This window comes from Aspergillus steynii (assembly GCF_002849105.1).
Source record: "Aspergillus steynii IBT 23096 chromosome Unknown P170scaffold_4, whole genome shotgun sequence".
In the NCBI taxonomy this organism is placed as follows: Eukaryota; Fungi; Ascomycota; class Eurotiomycetes; order Eurotiales; family Aspergillaceae; genus Aspergillus; species Aspergillus steynii.
This window is the reverse complement of record NW_020194401.1, coordinates 3,295,429-3,308,144: the sequence shown is the minus strand read 5'-3', so window position 1 is coordinate 3,308,144 and position 12,716 is coordinate 3,295,429. Positions and strand designations below refer to the sequence as shown.

General features: G+C 54.7%; 8 protein-coding genes across 8 annotated transcripts; 2 read left to right on the top strand and 6 right to left on the bottom strand.

Annotated features, from left to right (window-relative positions):
- Positions 1 to 143: 143 nt before the first annotated feature.
- On the bottom strand, positions 144 to 2,028 carry P170DRAFT_456244 (aldolase). Its single transcript, XM_024851603.1, has 2 exons — positions 1,521 to 2,028; positions 144 to 1,475 (listed from the first exon to the last, which is right to left on the bottom strand). The coding sequence occupies exons 1-2, from the start codon at positions 1,952 to 1,954 to the stop codon at positions 233 to 235; spliced, it is 1,677 nt and encodes a 558-aa protein (XP_024704956.1). The 5' UTR covers positions 1,955 to 2,028; the 3' UTR covers positions 144 to 232.
- Positions 2,029 to 2,295: 267 nt separating this feature from the next.
- P170DRAFT_456243 (kinase-like protein) lies at positions 2,296 to 3,326 on the top strand (the record flags this gene model as incomplete). The annotated part of the gene is made up of 2 exons (XM_024851602.1): positions 2,296 to 2,457; positions 2,508 to 3,326. 2 exons carry the CDS (start codon positions 2,296 to 2,298, stop codon positions 3,324 to 3,326), a joined length of 981 nt encoding a protein of 326 aa, XP_024704955.1.
- On the bottom strand, positions 3,247 to 4,499 carry P170DRAFT_465021 (uncharacterized protein; the record flags this gene model as incomplete). Its single annotated transcript, XM_024852290.1, has 4 exons — positions 3,247 to 3,308; positions 3,371 to 3,518; positions 3,573 to 4,005; positions 4,342 to 4,499. The coding sequence occupies 2 exons, from the start codon at positions 4,497 to 4,499 to the stop codon at positions 3,684 to 3,686; spliced, it is 480 nt and encodes a 159-aa protein (XP_024704954.1). The 3' UTR covers positions 3,247 to 3,308; positions 3,371 to 3,518; positions 3,573 to 3,683.
- Positions 4,500 to 5,307: 808 nt separating this feature from the next.
- P170DRAFT_426528 (putative cholinesterase) lies at positions 5,308 to 7,581 on the top strand (the record flags this gene model as incomplete). Its single annotated transcript, XM_024847711.1, has 1 exon — positions 5,308 to 7,581. One exon carries the CDS (start codon positions 5,308 to 5,310, stop codon positions 7,579 to 7,581), a length of 2,274 nt encoding a protein of 757 aa, XP_024704953.1.
- A 469-nt stretch (positions 7,582 to 8,050) lies between these two features.
- P170DRAFT_384829 (uncharacterized protein) lies at positions 8,051 to 9,515 on the bottom strand (the record flags this gene model as incomplete). The annotated part of the gene is made up of 2 exons (XM_024845691.1): positions 9,116 to 9,515; positions 8,051 to 9,073 (listed from the first exon to the last, which is right to left on the bottom strand). Coding segments are annotated over exons 1-2 (1,125 nt in total), but the record flags the coding sequence as incomplete, so codon positions are not given.
- P170DRAFT_191034 (uncharacterized protein) lies at positions 9,307 to 9,633 on the bottom strand. Its single transcript, XM_024842703.1, has one exon. The coding sequence runs from the start codon at positions 9,583 to 9,585 to the stop codon at positions 9,397 to 9,399; it is 189 nt and encodes a 62-aa protein (XP_024704951.1). The 5' UTR covers positions 9,586 to 9,633; the 3' UTR covers positions 9,307 to 9,396.
- A 136-nt stretch (positions 9,634 to 9,769) lies between these two features.
- Positions 9,770 to 11,074, bottom strand: P170DRAFT_437219 (phosphoribosyl-aminoimidazole-succinocarboxamide synthase). Its single transcript, XM_024849313.1, has one exon. It carries the CDS (start codon positions 10,911 to 10,913, stop codon positions 9,867 to 9,869), a length of 1,047 nt encoding a protein of 348 aa, XP_024704950.1. The 5' UTR covers positions 10,914 to 11,074; the 3' UTR covers positions 9,770 to 9,866.
- A 327-nt stretch (positions 11,075 to 11,401) lies between these two features.
- On the bottom strand, positions 11,402 to 12,359 carry P170DRAFT_465017 (uncharacterized protein; the record flags this gene model as incomplete). The annotated part of the gene is made up of 4 exons (XM_024852289.1): positions 11,402 to 11,758; positions 11,837 to 11,977; positions 12,220 to 12,270; positions 12,321 to 12,359. 4 exons carry the CDS (start codon positions 12,357 to 12,359, stop codon positions 11,462 to 11,464), a joined length of 528 nt encoding a protein of 175 aa, XP_024704949.1. The 3' UTR covers positions 11,402 to 11,461.
- Positions 12,360 to 12,716: the final 357 nt, after the last annotated feature.

The following is a 12,716-nucleotide window of genomic DNA, read 5'->3' as shown; positions in this document are numbered from 1 at the left end:
GGGGTATAAGGATCGTCTAGCAGGGGTCTATCTTAGTCGGGACCTAAGCTTCGCCCAACTTGGAATTCTATCGACAGAATCGCTTATAAACCGTGCCTTAATGGTATAGTATGAAGCACGTTTTTATGTTGTCCTCTTAAGTAGTCAATGTCAAATCTAAATTCATTATCTATCAGCAGCAAATCGCCCGCAATAAGCAAAAGAAAATGTACACCCTGCCAGTTAACCACAGCTACTGCGCACATCCAATAGCAACCCTCATCTCATTCGACTCAGACCGAAACTCATTTACTTGGTCTACGCCCGCCTCCCGTCCGTCCCGTCCGATGTGAGCCCAGATCAGGCGGATCAACCGCGCGGAAATGCGCGACGCCGTGGATGGCGACGTCCGCAGCCGCATAAGCAGCTTGTTCAAGCAGTCCTGCAGCTCGTCGACATCATCTGCAACCTCTGCAATCACCCCTAGAGACTTCAACTCCGCCGCAGTGACAGGATGGTCGGCCGGTTTCGATTCGAAGCCTCCACTCAAACCGACTTGATCCACGGTGAAGGCTGCCGTTTTGACACTCAGGCGAATATCGCACGAGAGGGCCAAGCCGACCCCAGCACCAAAGGCGGGTCCGTTGATACACGCAATCGTGGTTTTCGGCGAATGCTCGATGACTTTGAATAACCGCGTTAGCTGATCGAGTGGGCTTTTGGGGCCCGGCGAGTCCACTCCCATGCAAAAGAACCTCCCTTTCGCCGACATGATGATCCGCGATATGGAAGGTTCCTTATTACATTTCTCGATCAGATTGACCAGGTCGACAATCATATTGGGTGTCAGGGCATTTCCCTTTTTCGGGCGATTCAACACCACCTTCAAGTTACTGCCGGAGCGATATACTAAAAGGCGGTCGTAATTAGACGCCTTTCCAACAGGCGACCACTTAGTTGTGGGATGGATGACCGGCTGCACGGTGGTGTGGACGGCAGGGGGCAGCAGTTTGTGCTTCAACGCTAGAGCCCGTCCAGCCCTCGTGGCATATGGTCTGGACAGGGCCTGTGAGATCCACACGCCGGTTCGCAAGAGATGAAGGATATTGACGCCTGTTTCGATGCCTTCGGAATGGAACATGTAAACCAAGTCCTCAGTGGCGACGTTTCCTTCCGCACCCGGGGCAAAAGGACAGCCGCCCAGACCCCCGATGCTGCTGTCAAACACGCGCAGTCCGCAGCGGTATGCCTCCCAGACGTTGGCTACAGCGCGGCCATAGGTGTCGTGAAAATGACCGGCCAGCCGGTCAACCGGGACATGGCTGTCGACCAGGTATGTTACGAGACTTCGCACAGTGTCCGGAGCGCCGGTCCCTAGTGTATCGCCCAGGCTAACCTCGTAGCATCCCATATCCAGTAGTTCCCTGACGCAATGAAGCACGGCGGACGGCGACGTCGGTCCATCGAAGGGGTCGGCAAATATACACGATACGTATCTAACCCGTCAGCTGACGTCAATGAGACAACGACAAATGACTCACCCTCGGACAGCAAGGCCATGCTGAGCCGCCCTGTGAGCGACCGCCCTCGCTCTCTCGATGCCCTGTCGCACCGAACAGTTGATATTCGCTCGACTGAATCCTTCCGACGCGCTGACAAACACGGCCACCTCCTGAGCCCCATGCTCTATCGCCACCTCCAAGCCCTTCAGGTTGGGGACCAAGACCGGCAGACGCAGGGGCTGATCGAGCAGATGGCGGATGCCGTCATTCCGCAGGACGTCGCGACAGTCGGCCAACTGGGGGACGGCGCGAGGCGAGACTACGGAGGTTAGTTCGATGGCGCGCAGGCCCGTCCGATGAAGTTTGCGGATCAACTCGATCTTCAGGGAGGTGGGAACGTGATCCCTGATGTTTTGCAGGCCGTCCCGCGGACCTACTTCGACCAGGCGCACGGCACCTCTGGGGTCTTTCATGGTGCATAGATGACCACAAGTCAACTGGTGATCATGATGGATATAAGAAAGATGGAGTGACTCCGCCTGAATCCGGGGTGTCGATCGCCACCGGGCAGAAGGACCGAGGATGTGCGGGTGCGGGACCCGTGACGACATGCTGAGTCAGACTGCAGTGTTGCACTAACCAGTTCCGGAGTTTATGCATGAATAATGAAGATACCCCGAACCGAAGTTCTACCAATCAGGCTGTATCATGTGATTGGTCGCTTCTATACTACCTGGGCTAGGTAGGTTGCCTGGACGAGAGGTCACCACAACCCTGCAAGGAATCGCTTGTGCATCTTTCCTTGTCGCTCCTTATGTGGACACTTCAATGGCTGCAGTGGCCTATATGGTCCTCGATCTGGCACTTCATCTCGAGTATTTCCAGTTGTGCGTTCTGGCCACGACGCCTATCCCTCTCATTTTCAACAACAAAAAAGGGAGGCCAGGAATCCGGTGATGAAGAGCCACTGCAATCTGTCAGTTAATCTCGTCGGATTCGGGTCTTCTTGCTTACTTTACTTCTTAGAGTGTCGCCCGGTCTTCCGAAGATGACTCTCACAAGATTACTATTCGACAAGCTACCCACCCGGATAATCACCAGCTCTTGATTATCGGAATCTTCGCTGAAGTATACCTTCTGGACAACAAGATCATCAGAAAGGTCCCTCGGAGTGAGAGTGAAGAAGACATGCAACCGATTATCCGCGAAGCCATGGTTTACGACATTCTGGGCGTTCACCCACGGATCGCTGAATGGCTCTCCAGAGGATCCGACTACATCGACATCAAATACTATCGCCACGGCGACCTTGCGAATTACTGTCAGAAACACACAATCACCGCCGAACTGCGATCCAGATGGTTCCAGCAGATCCTAGAAGCTATCGTCGTTATTCACAGCCACGGCGTCATTCGTTCTGACCTAGCACTGCGGCAGTTTTTCCTCGATGATAAATTAAATGTACGACTCGGCGACTTCAATTCTTCTCAGCTCCCAGGTCACCCCGCACTCGGCTACGAAAAAGCGTCTCACTGCCTACCACGAGATTACCATCTTCCTAACACTGAGGCTTCCGACATCTTTGCTCTGGGGTCTACGCTATACGAGTTGGTTGCTGGTAGATCCCCGTACAGCGAACTTGTGGGACCCATGTCGGATGATCCGGATGTCATTGAAGCACAAATGCTACGGCAGCACGAAGTGGACCGTGAGATTGAACTGCGATACAAAAACCATCTTTTTCCTGATGTGTCTGACCTTTTCGGTGGGAACGTCATATTGGGTTGCTGGAGGGGGGACTTTTCGAACGCAAAGGAAGCACTTGATCTGTACATGAACGGTTAATTTTCTGTCTACTTCGGAGTATGCCGAAGTAGGGAAAGGCACACCTTTCTATTGATTCGCGGCTAAGACCTTGCGAACCAAGAACGCAGCATAGTCATGATCTTCAATAGATCTCCTATTAATTCTTTAAATTGCGCTTTCCGAACTGAACCGCGTCAATCATGAAACCTTCATACTTCAGTCTCCAGTACCCTAAATCGCCGATTAGTTAATGGTTGAACCGGAATGGCTGGTGGGATGTCGTACCTAGAACCTGCTCTTGGGGCTACTTTCTAGCCCAGGAACGCAAACCCTTTTTCCCAGCTTACTACTACGCGCTCAGGACGTGCGTTTCTGTTGAATGGAAATGCACATGTCTTAGTAAAACATTGACGTGTAGAAGATTCGCATCATGAGGTATTCCACTGGATACTCATCGAAGATATCCGGGACCAGTTCAAGCCACTCATGTTTGCCCTGGCAGTAGACCGTCGAGTTGCAATAGTCCCAGTACTCGGGATACCAGCCAGCCAGAGCCCAGTCAAGCAGTGTTATCTGATAATCCGGACTTCCATCTTCACACACTCCTTTCTGCTCAACCATCACGTTCTTCGGCTGGAGGTCCGCGTGTGTGAAGACATTTTTGTGTCCACTGAGTGTGCGATGGATCGGTTCGCGCAGTGCGGCGACTCCCTTTGCCCTAGACATTTTAGGATGCCTTGGTTCAATTGGTCCTCGCTGTCGAAGGGACCAGATATGCTCGGGTCGTGATCCAGGGTAGAGAGAATACCCTCGTAGTACGGCGTGCAGTTCAAGTTCCCAAAATACCCGTGGGAAGGGATCCGTCGCAGTTCATCTAGGGCCTCTGATGCGTTTGCTGACCGTCTTCTTCTGGTCTTGCGGAAGGGACGGCGCTAACTTCTGCAAATCGGTACCGAGGAGATGATCCATGATGATGTATCGTTTCTAGGTCTGCGGATCGACGAAATGATCATGGACTTTTAAGACCGGGACCTGGCTGTTTGAAGCCACGAACTTCATGTTCTCGGCTTCTAGCGGCGCGATGGAGGTGCCCACTTTGACTGCGAAGCGCTCTCTTACTCGGACGACCTTGACGGATCTGCTGGGGTCGCTGAGGAGATCAGTTGATGCTTCGATCTCGGCGATGCTCGGGAGGACAATCTTCTCAGACATTTTGTCGGGGATGAATGTTATCAACTGAGGGTTGGAACAGGGCAGTTCTCATACACTCGGCGGTGGTGACGATACGGTGTACGGGACTATCCCGAAAGAGGCAACACTAGCCTGAGGCAGGAACTCACAGTCCTCAATTGACCCTCAGTCCTCACCATTCCATCCTCAAATCATGTTGAGGTCAAAACTGCAGCATTGTGACTCCGATAGCCAATCTACGGTATCAATTCGGTTATTTACACCAAAATGCCTCCGTGAAAGAAGCTCATTATCGTGGATGCCGCTTCGGCCTGTTCAAGAATCTCGGGAATATATAAACGTCACGTGCTCCAGCGCTTTTGAAATCTACGACTGTGGACAGTAAACTACAATCATCTCTTCTAATGACAACTAGCCCTGAAAAAGTGGGAATCCGTGAGATTTCCTCATCCTCCTATCTAATAACTGAATTGAAAATAATGCACAAGATTAGTTCACAACCACCTTGTCTCCTAACCCAACCGGGCAAACCTTGAGAGCCTGAATGCCTGCCCTAATGCATAATGACCCACGTCGCTTCTCTAGTCCGTCCGTTACCCCATCTTTGCCAAGATCCCCGCTGGCGAGAGAAGTCTTCCTGTTGGCTGCGTCGGCAATCCCTCCCATAAACCAGTTCTCTGCTCTCCCTGCAGTGAGAGATCGATGTCGGTTAATATTTACCGCCCGGCTGTTCCGGGGGTTCCGAGTGCTGCCTGGTAGCTGCCGCTGGCCATGGATGCAGTTATAAGCAGCGGTCCCCTGCTTAGAGGACTGTCAGAACAGAGTCAAGATGCTTCAGCTCCGTTTGACAGTCGTCGCTCTCCTCGGCCAGGCTCTGGCGGCCCCTGCGCCGTCGGTCCCTCATGCCGACGCCTTGGGCACTCTCCAGGCTCTGCATTACAACAACCTGGGACCTGCGAACAACGGAACGTCCGCAGTCTTTGTCCATGACATCGTGACCCACGCGGAAGCGTCTGCTCGCTGCGGTGCCCTCGGCGAGCAGCTGTACCCTCTAGCTGCTGCCTCCAAGGCCAACCGGACGGAACTGGATTACCAATTCGACTACCTGATATTCTCCGACAGTCTCCAGTCGGACAATATCTGGGTGTCGTCCAACACCTCCAACTGCCTGGCATATTCCCTGGAGCAGGCGGACTTCGTCTCCACTCCGTGCAGTCGCAAGCTGCCTGCCCTTTGCACCTCGCATGTCCCCCCAACCACGGATCAGAACCGGGCTGCCGTCCCATCGTCCAGAATCTCCGTCGCCTCGCACGACTACACCATCACCGGCTACCGCGATGCCCGCTCGTTCCGCTTCCTGGGCATCCCCTTCGCCAATCCCCCGGTTAATGCCCTGCGTCTGGCCCCGCCGCAGCCCTATACCGGCGCCAAACAGATCGAAGCCACACAGGTGTCCGCCTCGTGCATCCAGTCGTCCTCGTCGTTCGGCGCTCTGGACACGCCCATCTCTGAGGACTGTCTCTACCTGAACGTCTACACCCCAGTGCTCCCCGGCCCCTCCAATGCCACCAAACCCGTCGCCGTCTACTTCTACGGCGGCGCCTTCACGGCCGGCAGCGCGTCCATCGTCGACTACGACGGCGGCAACTTCGCCAGCCGCAACGACGTCCTCGTCGTCACCGTCAACTACCGCGTCGGCGTCCTCGGCTGGCTCGCCACCTCCTCGCTGACCGGCAACTACGGCACGCGCGACCAGATCCTCGCCCTGCAATGGGTCCAGCAACACATCCGCTCCTTCGGCGGCGATCCCTCCCGCGTCACCATCTTCGGCCAGTCCGCCGGCGGCCAGAGCGTTGTCGCCCTGCTGTCCTCCCCAGCAGCCAAAGGCCTGTTCTCCGCCGCCATCGTCCAGTCCGCCCCTCTCGACCTCCCCTGGTTCACCCGCTCTGTCTACACCGATCTCATCGTCCCAGCCCTCGCCCCGGCCCTCGGCTGTCCTCACCACATGTACTCCGACGCCAGCCTCGTCGCATGCCTCCGCTCTCTCCCATCCTCCGCCTTCCTCGATAACTCCACCACCTTCGAATCCGCCATCGCCAACGCCTCTGCCGCTGTAGCGTCGAAATACCTACACTCCTCATCCCTCCTCGCCTCCATCGAACCACTCCTCCCGATCCTCGACCCGGAATCCGGCATCATCGCCGACCAATTCCACTCCCTGCTCAACTCGTCGTCCGGTGGACTGAATAAAGTGCCAACCCTCTTCTCCACCGTCGCCGACGAAGCAGCCCTCTACGTCCCACGGTACAGTCCCCCGCTCGGCTCGTCGCAGTCGGCATTCAACGCTCTCTTGGGGCTGGCATACCCGGCCCCGTTGGCTGGTGCGTTGATCAATGCGTCTGCTTACACCACCTCCCCTTCCCCCGGAGGGCAAGGGATGGAAGGGAAAGGGGGAAACGACTCCGTGCGCATCCTCGCCGCAACAGCCCTGACCCAGAGCGAATGGACCTGTCCACTCTCCTCCCTCCTCCGCACAGCCAACCACACCACCCAAACCAACCAGACAAACCACCCCCAAACCCCCTGGTACAACCTGAAGTTAGAAAAAGGCCACATCCAAACCACCCTCTCCACGCCCCCGACCTGCTCTCCCCGAACAAGCAACGCCAAAAACGCAACCTGCCACGCCGCAGACGTGCTTCCGATCTGGGGAACCCTCAACACCAAGACCCAGCATGTGGATGCGTACTATGACGCTCGGGATGTGTTGCTCTCGCAGTTACTGGCGGATGTGTGGGGTGCGTTTGTGAGGAGCGGGGGGGATCCGAATCCTAATTCCTCTTGGCTTTCGGTGTCTAAGGGTGGGGAGGGGAATGGGAGGGGAGATGGCAATGGGAAAGGGGGGAGAGGTCCGGCGTATCAGTATACCCGAGAGGTGTTTGGGGAGGATGGAGAGGGGTTTAGGATTGCGCCGGTGGGCCAGAGTAGCGAGGTTAGTGTGTTGGGGAGGACGCAGGGCAAAGAGCAGGATCCTGGAAAAGGCGTCGCGTGTCGCGTGTTTGAGGAGTTTGGGTTTACGTATGATCGCGCGGGATTCACTTAGCTCTGTCTCCTATCAAGGTTTTAGAAGGAAGGTGTGTGAATTGTATAGATTCAAGTAGTTGAGTAGGGTAAGTTGTGTAGTAAAATCCATTATGGTCATTATATCGTAAGTCATCTAGTAGAGTCGTACATCATCATCATCATCGTTCATACATCGGCGTCCGCCTCCCCCGAGCATACTCCTCGGGCATCCGCTTGGCTACGTTCGGCACTGCCCATCGCGGTCCTCGCGCGAACCGCATGTGCTCGCTCGGGCTGGGCACCCCGCGGTAACTATGCCGTCGCTCTTCCATCACGCACGAGTCCAGGTCATGCGGCCGCATCACGTACGGATAGTTCGTGTTGACGCGGTGGTGCGCAGGGTGCGCGTGCATCATCTCAGGCCCTGGCGATGCTCGGGCGTCGAAGACATGTTCGCGGAACACGCCAGGGGTGACTGGGCGGGCGTGGCCGTGGTACTCGTCCGGATACCTGGCCGACCGGACTCGTCGCGCGCCGTCCGAGTCGTAGAGTCGCCCGGAGTCGGGGCTTTGGTAGGTCTCCCGCGGTCCGTGGCGCCGATGCGCATCCGGAGAGAGCTCCCGGCGCGGTCGGCGGGCGTACGCTTCGTGGGAATGTCGCCGAGCGTGGGACGTCTGCGGCGGCGACAGATTCTCCTGGTACCTTCGGGGGTCTTTCGCCCCCCAGGCCGAATCTTCCGACGATGCGTCCGACGTCTCGTGCCCGACGGTTCCCGGACTGACCGGCCGAGAAAACGAGGCACGCTCGCGACCCCGGGTCCTGCCCTTGGGCCACGTGGGGGGCGACGGTGCTCGCGGGGATTTGTATTCCTGGAACTCCTCCGGACGTCGCACGAACGTGGAGTGCACGCGCCGACCGCCGGACGGGATCTCCGCGCTGCGCCGCCGCTGGGGGTGGATGGGTGGGATGTTGGTGGTAGTGGCGTGTCGACGGTGCGACGTGGGTTGCCGCTGGTTGGGGTAGTCCTCCTTGCCGCTGGCCTCCTTCTGACTGAAGTGCGAGTGGTACGTGCCGAAGCTGGGCGGCGACGAGCGAAAGATGTTCTTCTTCCAGTAATCAAACTCGAACCGCCGGCTCACTTCCTCGTGCCAATTCACCATTTCCGGGTCCGACTCGGCTGGAAAGGCATCTCGGGGAATATCCTTGGGGAAGTATCCCCCGTTCGGGTTCTCGATGTCCCACAGCTCGACGGCATTCTGCAGGTATCGCGAGTGTTCGTCGGGGTCCAGCAGCAGCTGAATCGTCTGCCATCGCACGAATCCGTTCGGCTGTAGCGCGGGCACGGACGGGGGTTTGTACGGGTCGGTGGAGGGTTGAATACTGTGGAAACAGCCTAATCGCTGGTAGATAAACGACAAGGCGGAGGATTTGGTGTCGAGGAACAGAACGTCGTAATTGCCGCCCACCTTGCCGTAGAAAGTGGCGAGTCGTTCCGGCGTCAGGTCGGAGGTTGCATAATCATCAAACGAGGTCTTCAAATCAGCGTCACTCAATCCCACGAGCAGTCCACTCACCATGATCTGGGCAATTCCCAGGCACAACTGTTCGAGTAACGGAGCGGGGCTCTTATCGGGGTTGATCAGCAGCCCCCAGAAATCGCCATCACGGGAGGACATCGCCAGGCAGGAATTGGCCGAGGAATTGGAGCGCAAGCATTGAAGCTGGCATTGAGCGGGACAGAGGTCATACAACAGCGAGATGACAGGATGAGATGACAGACAAAGAGCTGGCGGTCAGGCACCCGATCCACTGCGGGGGAGCCCAAACAATGATGCGTTTGCGGCCAGGCGCCAACTCATCGCCTCATTCCACGGGCGTATCGGAGGGGGAAACGAATGGAATGCAGGTGGAAGGATTGATGCATGCAGATGCGAGGGTGGCAGAGGATGTAGTGGATGCAGAGGATGCAGAGGATGCAGTTGGGATGCAGTTCGCCAGTTTGGGTGCCTGGGGGTGGTGGCCTGAGGGTCAGCTGATATTGCATAATTCATTGCATAACATTATGCGCTTATGTCAGATATTTATGATTGAGGATGGCATATACACCTGAATATATTTAGTAGATCTGACTTGGATTGATACAGCTAGTCTATTCTGACTAGTTTATTCACAAGAAGATGAGAGATTACTGGAGACAGTGGAATGATTTACATAATCTATCCAGAAGTATTGGTGCATTCCTCTATTAAACCCACTATTTGAAACAACATGAAGAAATAACATAGCTGGATACATCCAGAGATAGCAACAAATCAGGACAGATGATCAAACATCCTCACGCTCTGCCTCACGCCGAGCAATATACTCTTGACGCTCCACTCCCCACTCCGGCACCACCTCACTCAACGGCTGAATCTTGCCTTCAACCAAAACATCCGGGTCAATTGTCCTCACCTTCGCACCCTTTGGCAGTCGCAGCCCCTCTGGCTTGTTCTCTTTGACCCTCTTCGCATGCGCCTCAACATCCTTAATTACCGTCGACCTCTCCACCTCCGCATTGACCGACAAAAACATCCACAACACCTCATCCGACCACTTCCACAGCGCTGCCAGACTAATCCTCTGCCTCCTCACCATATCCCCAATCACCTGGCCCACTTCCCGATACATATCCACCAACGCAGGGTTACACCACAGACTCTCGTCCGTAATCTGGTACGCCCTCGCCAGTTTCAACGCCAGCTGCGCATCCGGAAGCACCAGCACTCGATCCGCGTCCATGGCATCAGGCGCCGCTGCCACAGCCTCATAGATGCGCTTCGCATCCGCACACGGCAGGTTATGAACCGCGACGGTATCCCGCAACGCATAGTCCAGTCGATCGGCACAAAGCCTCGGCGCATCTCTCTCCACCAGCGGATACAGCTCCTCTTTCAACACATCCTGACTGATCCCATACTTGGTCAATAGGTCTGGAATCTCAGTCCCCGCCAGATACTCTTCCTTCTCCGTCTCGTGGAAACTCTCTCCAGGGTTGGACAGCGCATAGTCCACGACGTGGCTGAACACGGTATGGCTGACGTCGTGCAGGAGGGCGGCGATCTGCTCGTCCAGGGACCCGCCGACTTTGCGGACGAGGAGGAAGGCGCCCACGGAGTGTTCGTAGCGGGTGACTGGCGGGCTGAGGTGGAGGAGGCTGGTGATGCCGTGCTGGTTGACGCCTTTGAGGCGGGTGAGGGAGGGGCATTGGAGGAGGTCGATGAGGATGGGTTCTGTGATGGTGTGGGTGCCGTAGATGGTGTCGTGCAGGATGAGAGAGTTGGGTTCGGAGGTGGAGGAGATGGTTAGGAAGATGCCACCGCGGGAGGCCATTGTGATGGTTTAATGGATTGGGTTTTAGGATAGGATATGGTCGTGATGTTCTGTAATTGAGACTGAACAGGATAGAGTATGTGATAGTAGTGGTTGTTTACAATTTACTCGTTCAGGATCTATATACTCGATGGATTCTAGGCAGAGATCGGGCGTTTCTGCCTGGTATTGGCAATCGTCGCGTGGAATTGGCAATCTCCGCGCGTTATCGGATTCTACCGAGATTCTGTGATGATTCCGAACGCTAGTGAATGCCAAGTGCCAAGGGATACTGCAGTTACTAATATCTTATCTGAGACGGAGCTCTCCGAAGACTAGATTATGGACATGAAATATCTAAGACTAAAAATAGAATTGAAGAAAGAAAAAATAGAAGAAATTTGGAAAGCAGAAGTGGAGTCACATTAAATCATAGATCTCATTGTCAAAAGCCATAGCAGAGACTAAATACACCACTCCGCTGAGATCAACATAATCAAAAAGATCAACGAATACCACCAAAAGCAGTACCTACTTGTCAGTAGCAACCTCAACATCATCACTCACATCTAGCCCTCCATGGCCATCTCCCTATCCAACTGCATCTCCAACTCCAAGTCCTCGAGGTCCAACTCAGCCTCAATCTCCAGATCGATAGTCTCATCCGAATCATCAGTATCGTAATCATCAGAAACAGAAACCTCAGAATCACACCCATCAATATCATAATCAAGATCATCAACATAATCGAGATCAAGATCAAGATCATCCTGACCACCCTCATCCTCATTCTCAACCATCCCCTGAAAGTTCTCCACCCACATCGCGTCCAACTCATCCTCGACTTCCTGGACGTAGGGAAGATGCTACGGCGCAGGAAACATTAGCCTTGCCCCTGCTTCGGCAATGAGAATAGAATAGAAGATGAGAGGGGAGGGTGGTACCTCATCCTCAGCCTCCTCCCCATAATGAATCTTAATCACAATCACATTGCTGTTCGAGAAGTGGCGCGAGAAGAACGGAACCAGGGGCTCGACCATGTAGCGGCGACAGCAGTGGAAGCATTCGGCGCAGGCGCTGGTCATCTGATTTCAGTCTTTAGCATCCTTCGTTTATCCATTGACTGGGATAGGGAGGGGGAGGTACAGGAACTCTAACTTCCGGCCCATCATAATGCACCCCGTCGTCCTCGTCCACGCTGGTCTCGATGCGAATGCAGCGGCCGCGACGTCTGGATCCTCCCTGGCGTCTCTGGCGGCAGGTCGTGATGTAGGTGGAGATGAGCTCGTGCAGGTCTTTCTCCCAGTTTTCGACGCTGATCACATACTAGATAGATAGGCTTGGTTAGTAGGTAGTCTGGTGTAGTATGGCATGGTTCCTGGAGTTTGATTTGATAGAGCAGATAGGCAGATGGGGTAGTGTACTTACATTTCTCTCGACCCACTCGGTGGAGTTGTTTGAAGTCATCGTGAAATATGTTCAAGAGAAGTGGTTGGTGGTGATGGTACGACTGGTTGATGGAGTAGAGAAGGAGGAAGAAAAAGCCCCAACCTCAAAGAAAAGTATTTATAGGGCATAATAGAGGTCCGTGTGCAATAGTACATATAATTAACAGAGCATGAGTTGGTTTCTCACAACTTCGCGGTCTACATATACTAGAAATGAGGTCTTGGTTGATGCGTGTGCTTCGCGGATAGTACCGGCTCAGCTCGGTGAATGCTTGAGGATACTACAGGGGATGTAGAATGAGAAGATCCAGGGAGATACAGGTATGAATTGTTTCATCACTTGATGTGAACTTGATTCAAACGCTGTCGCTTAATC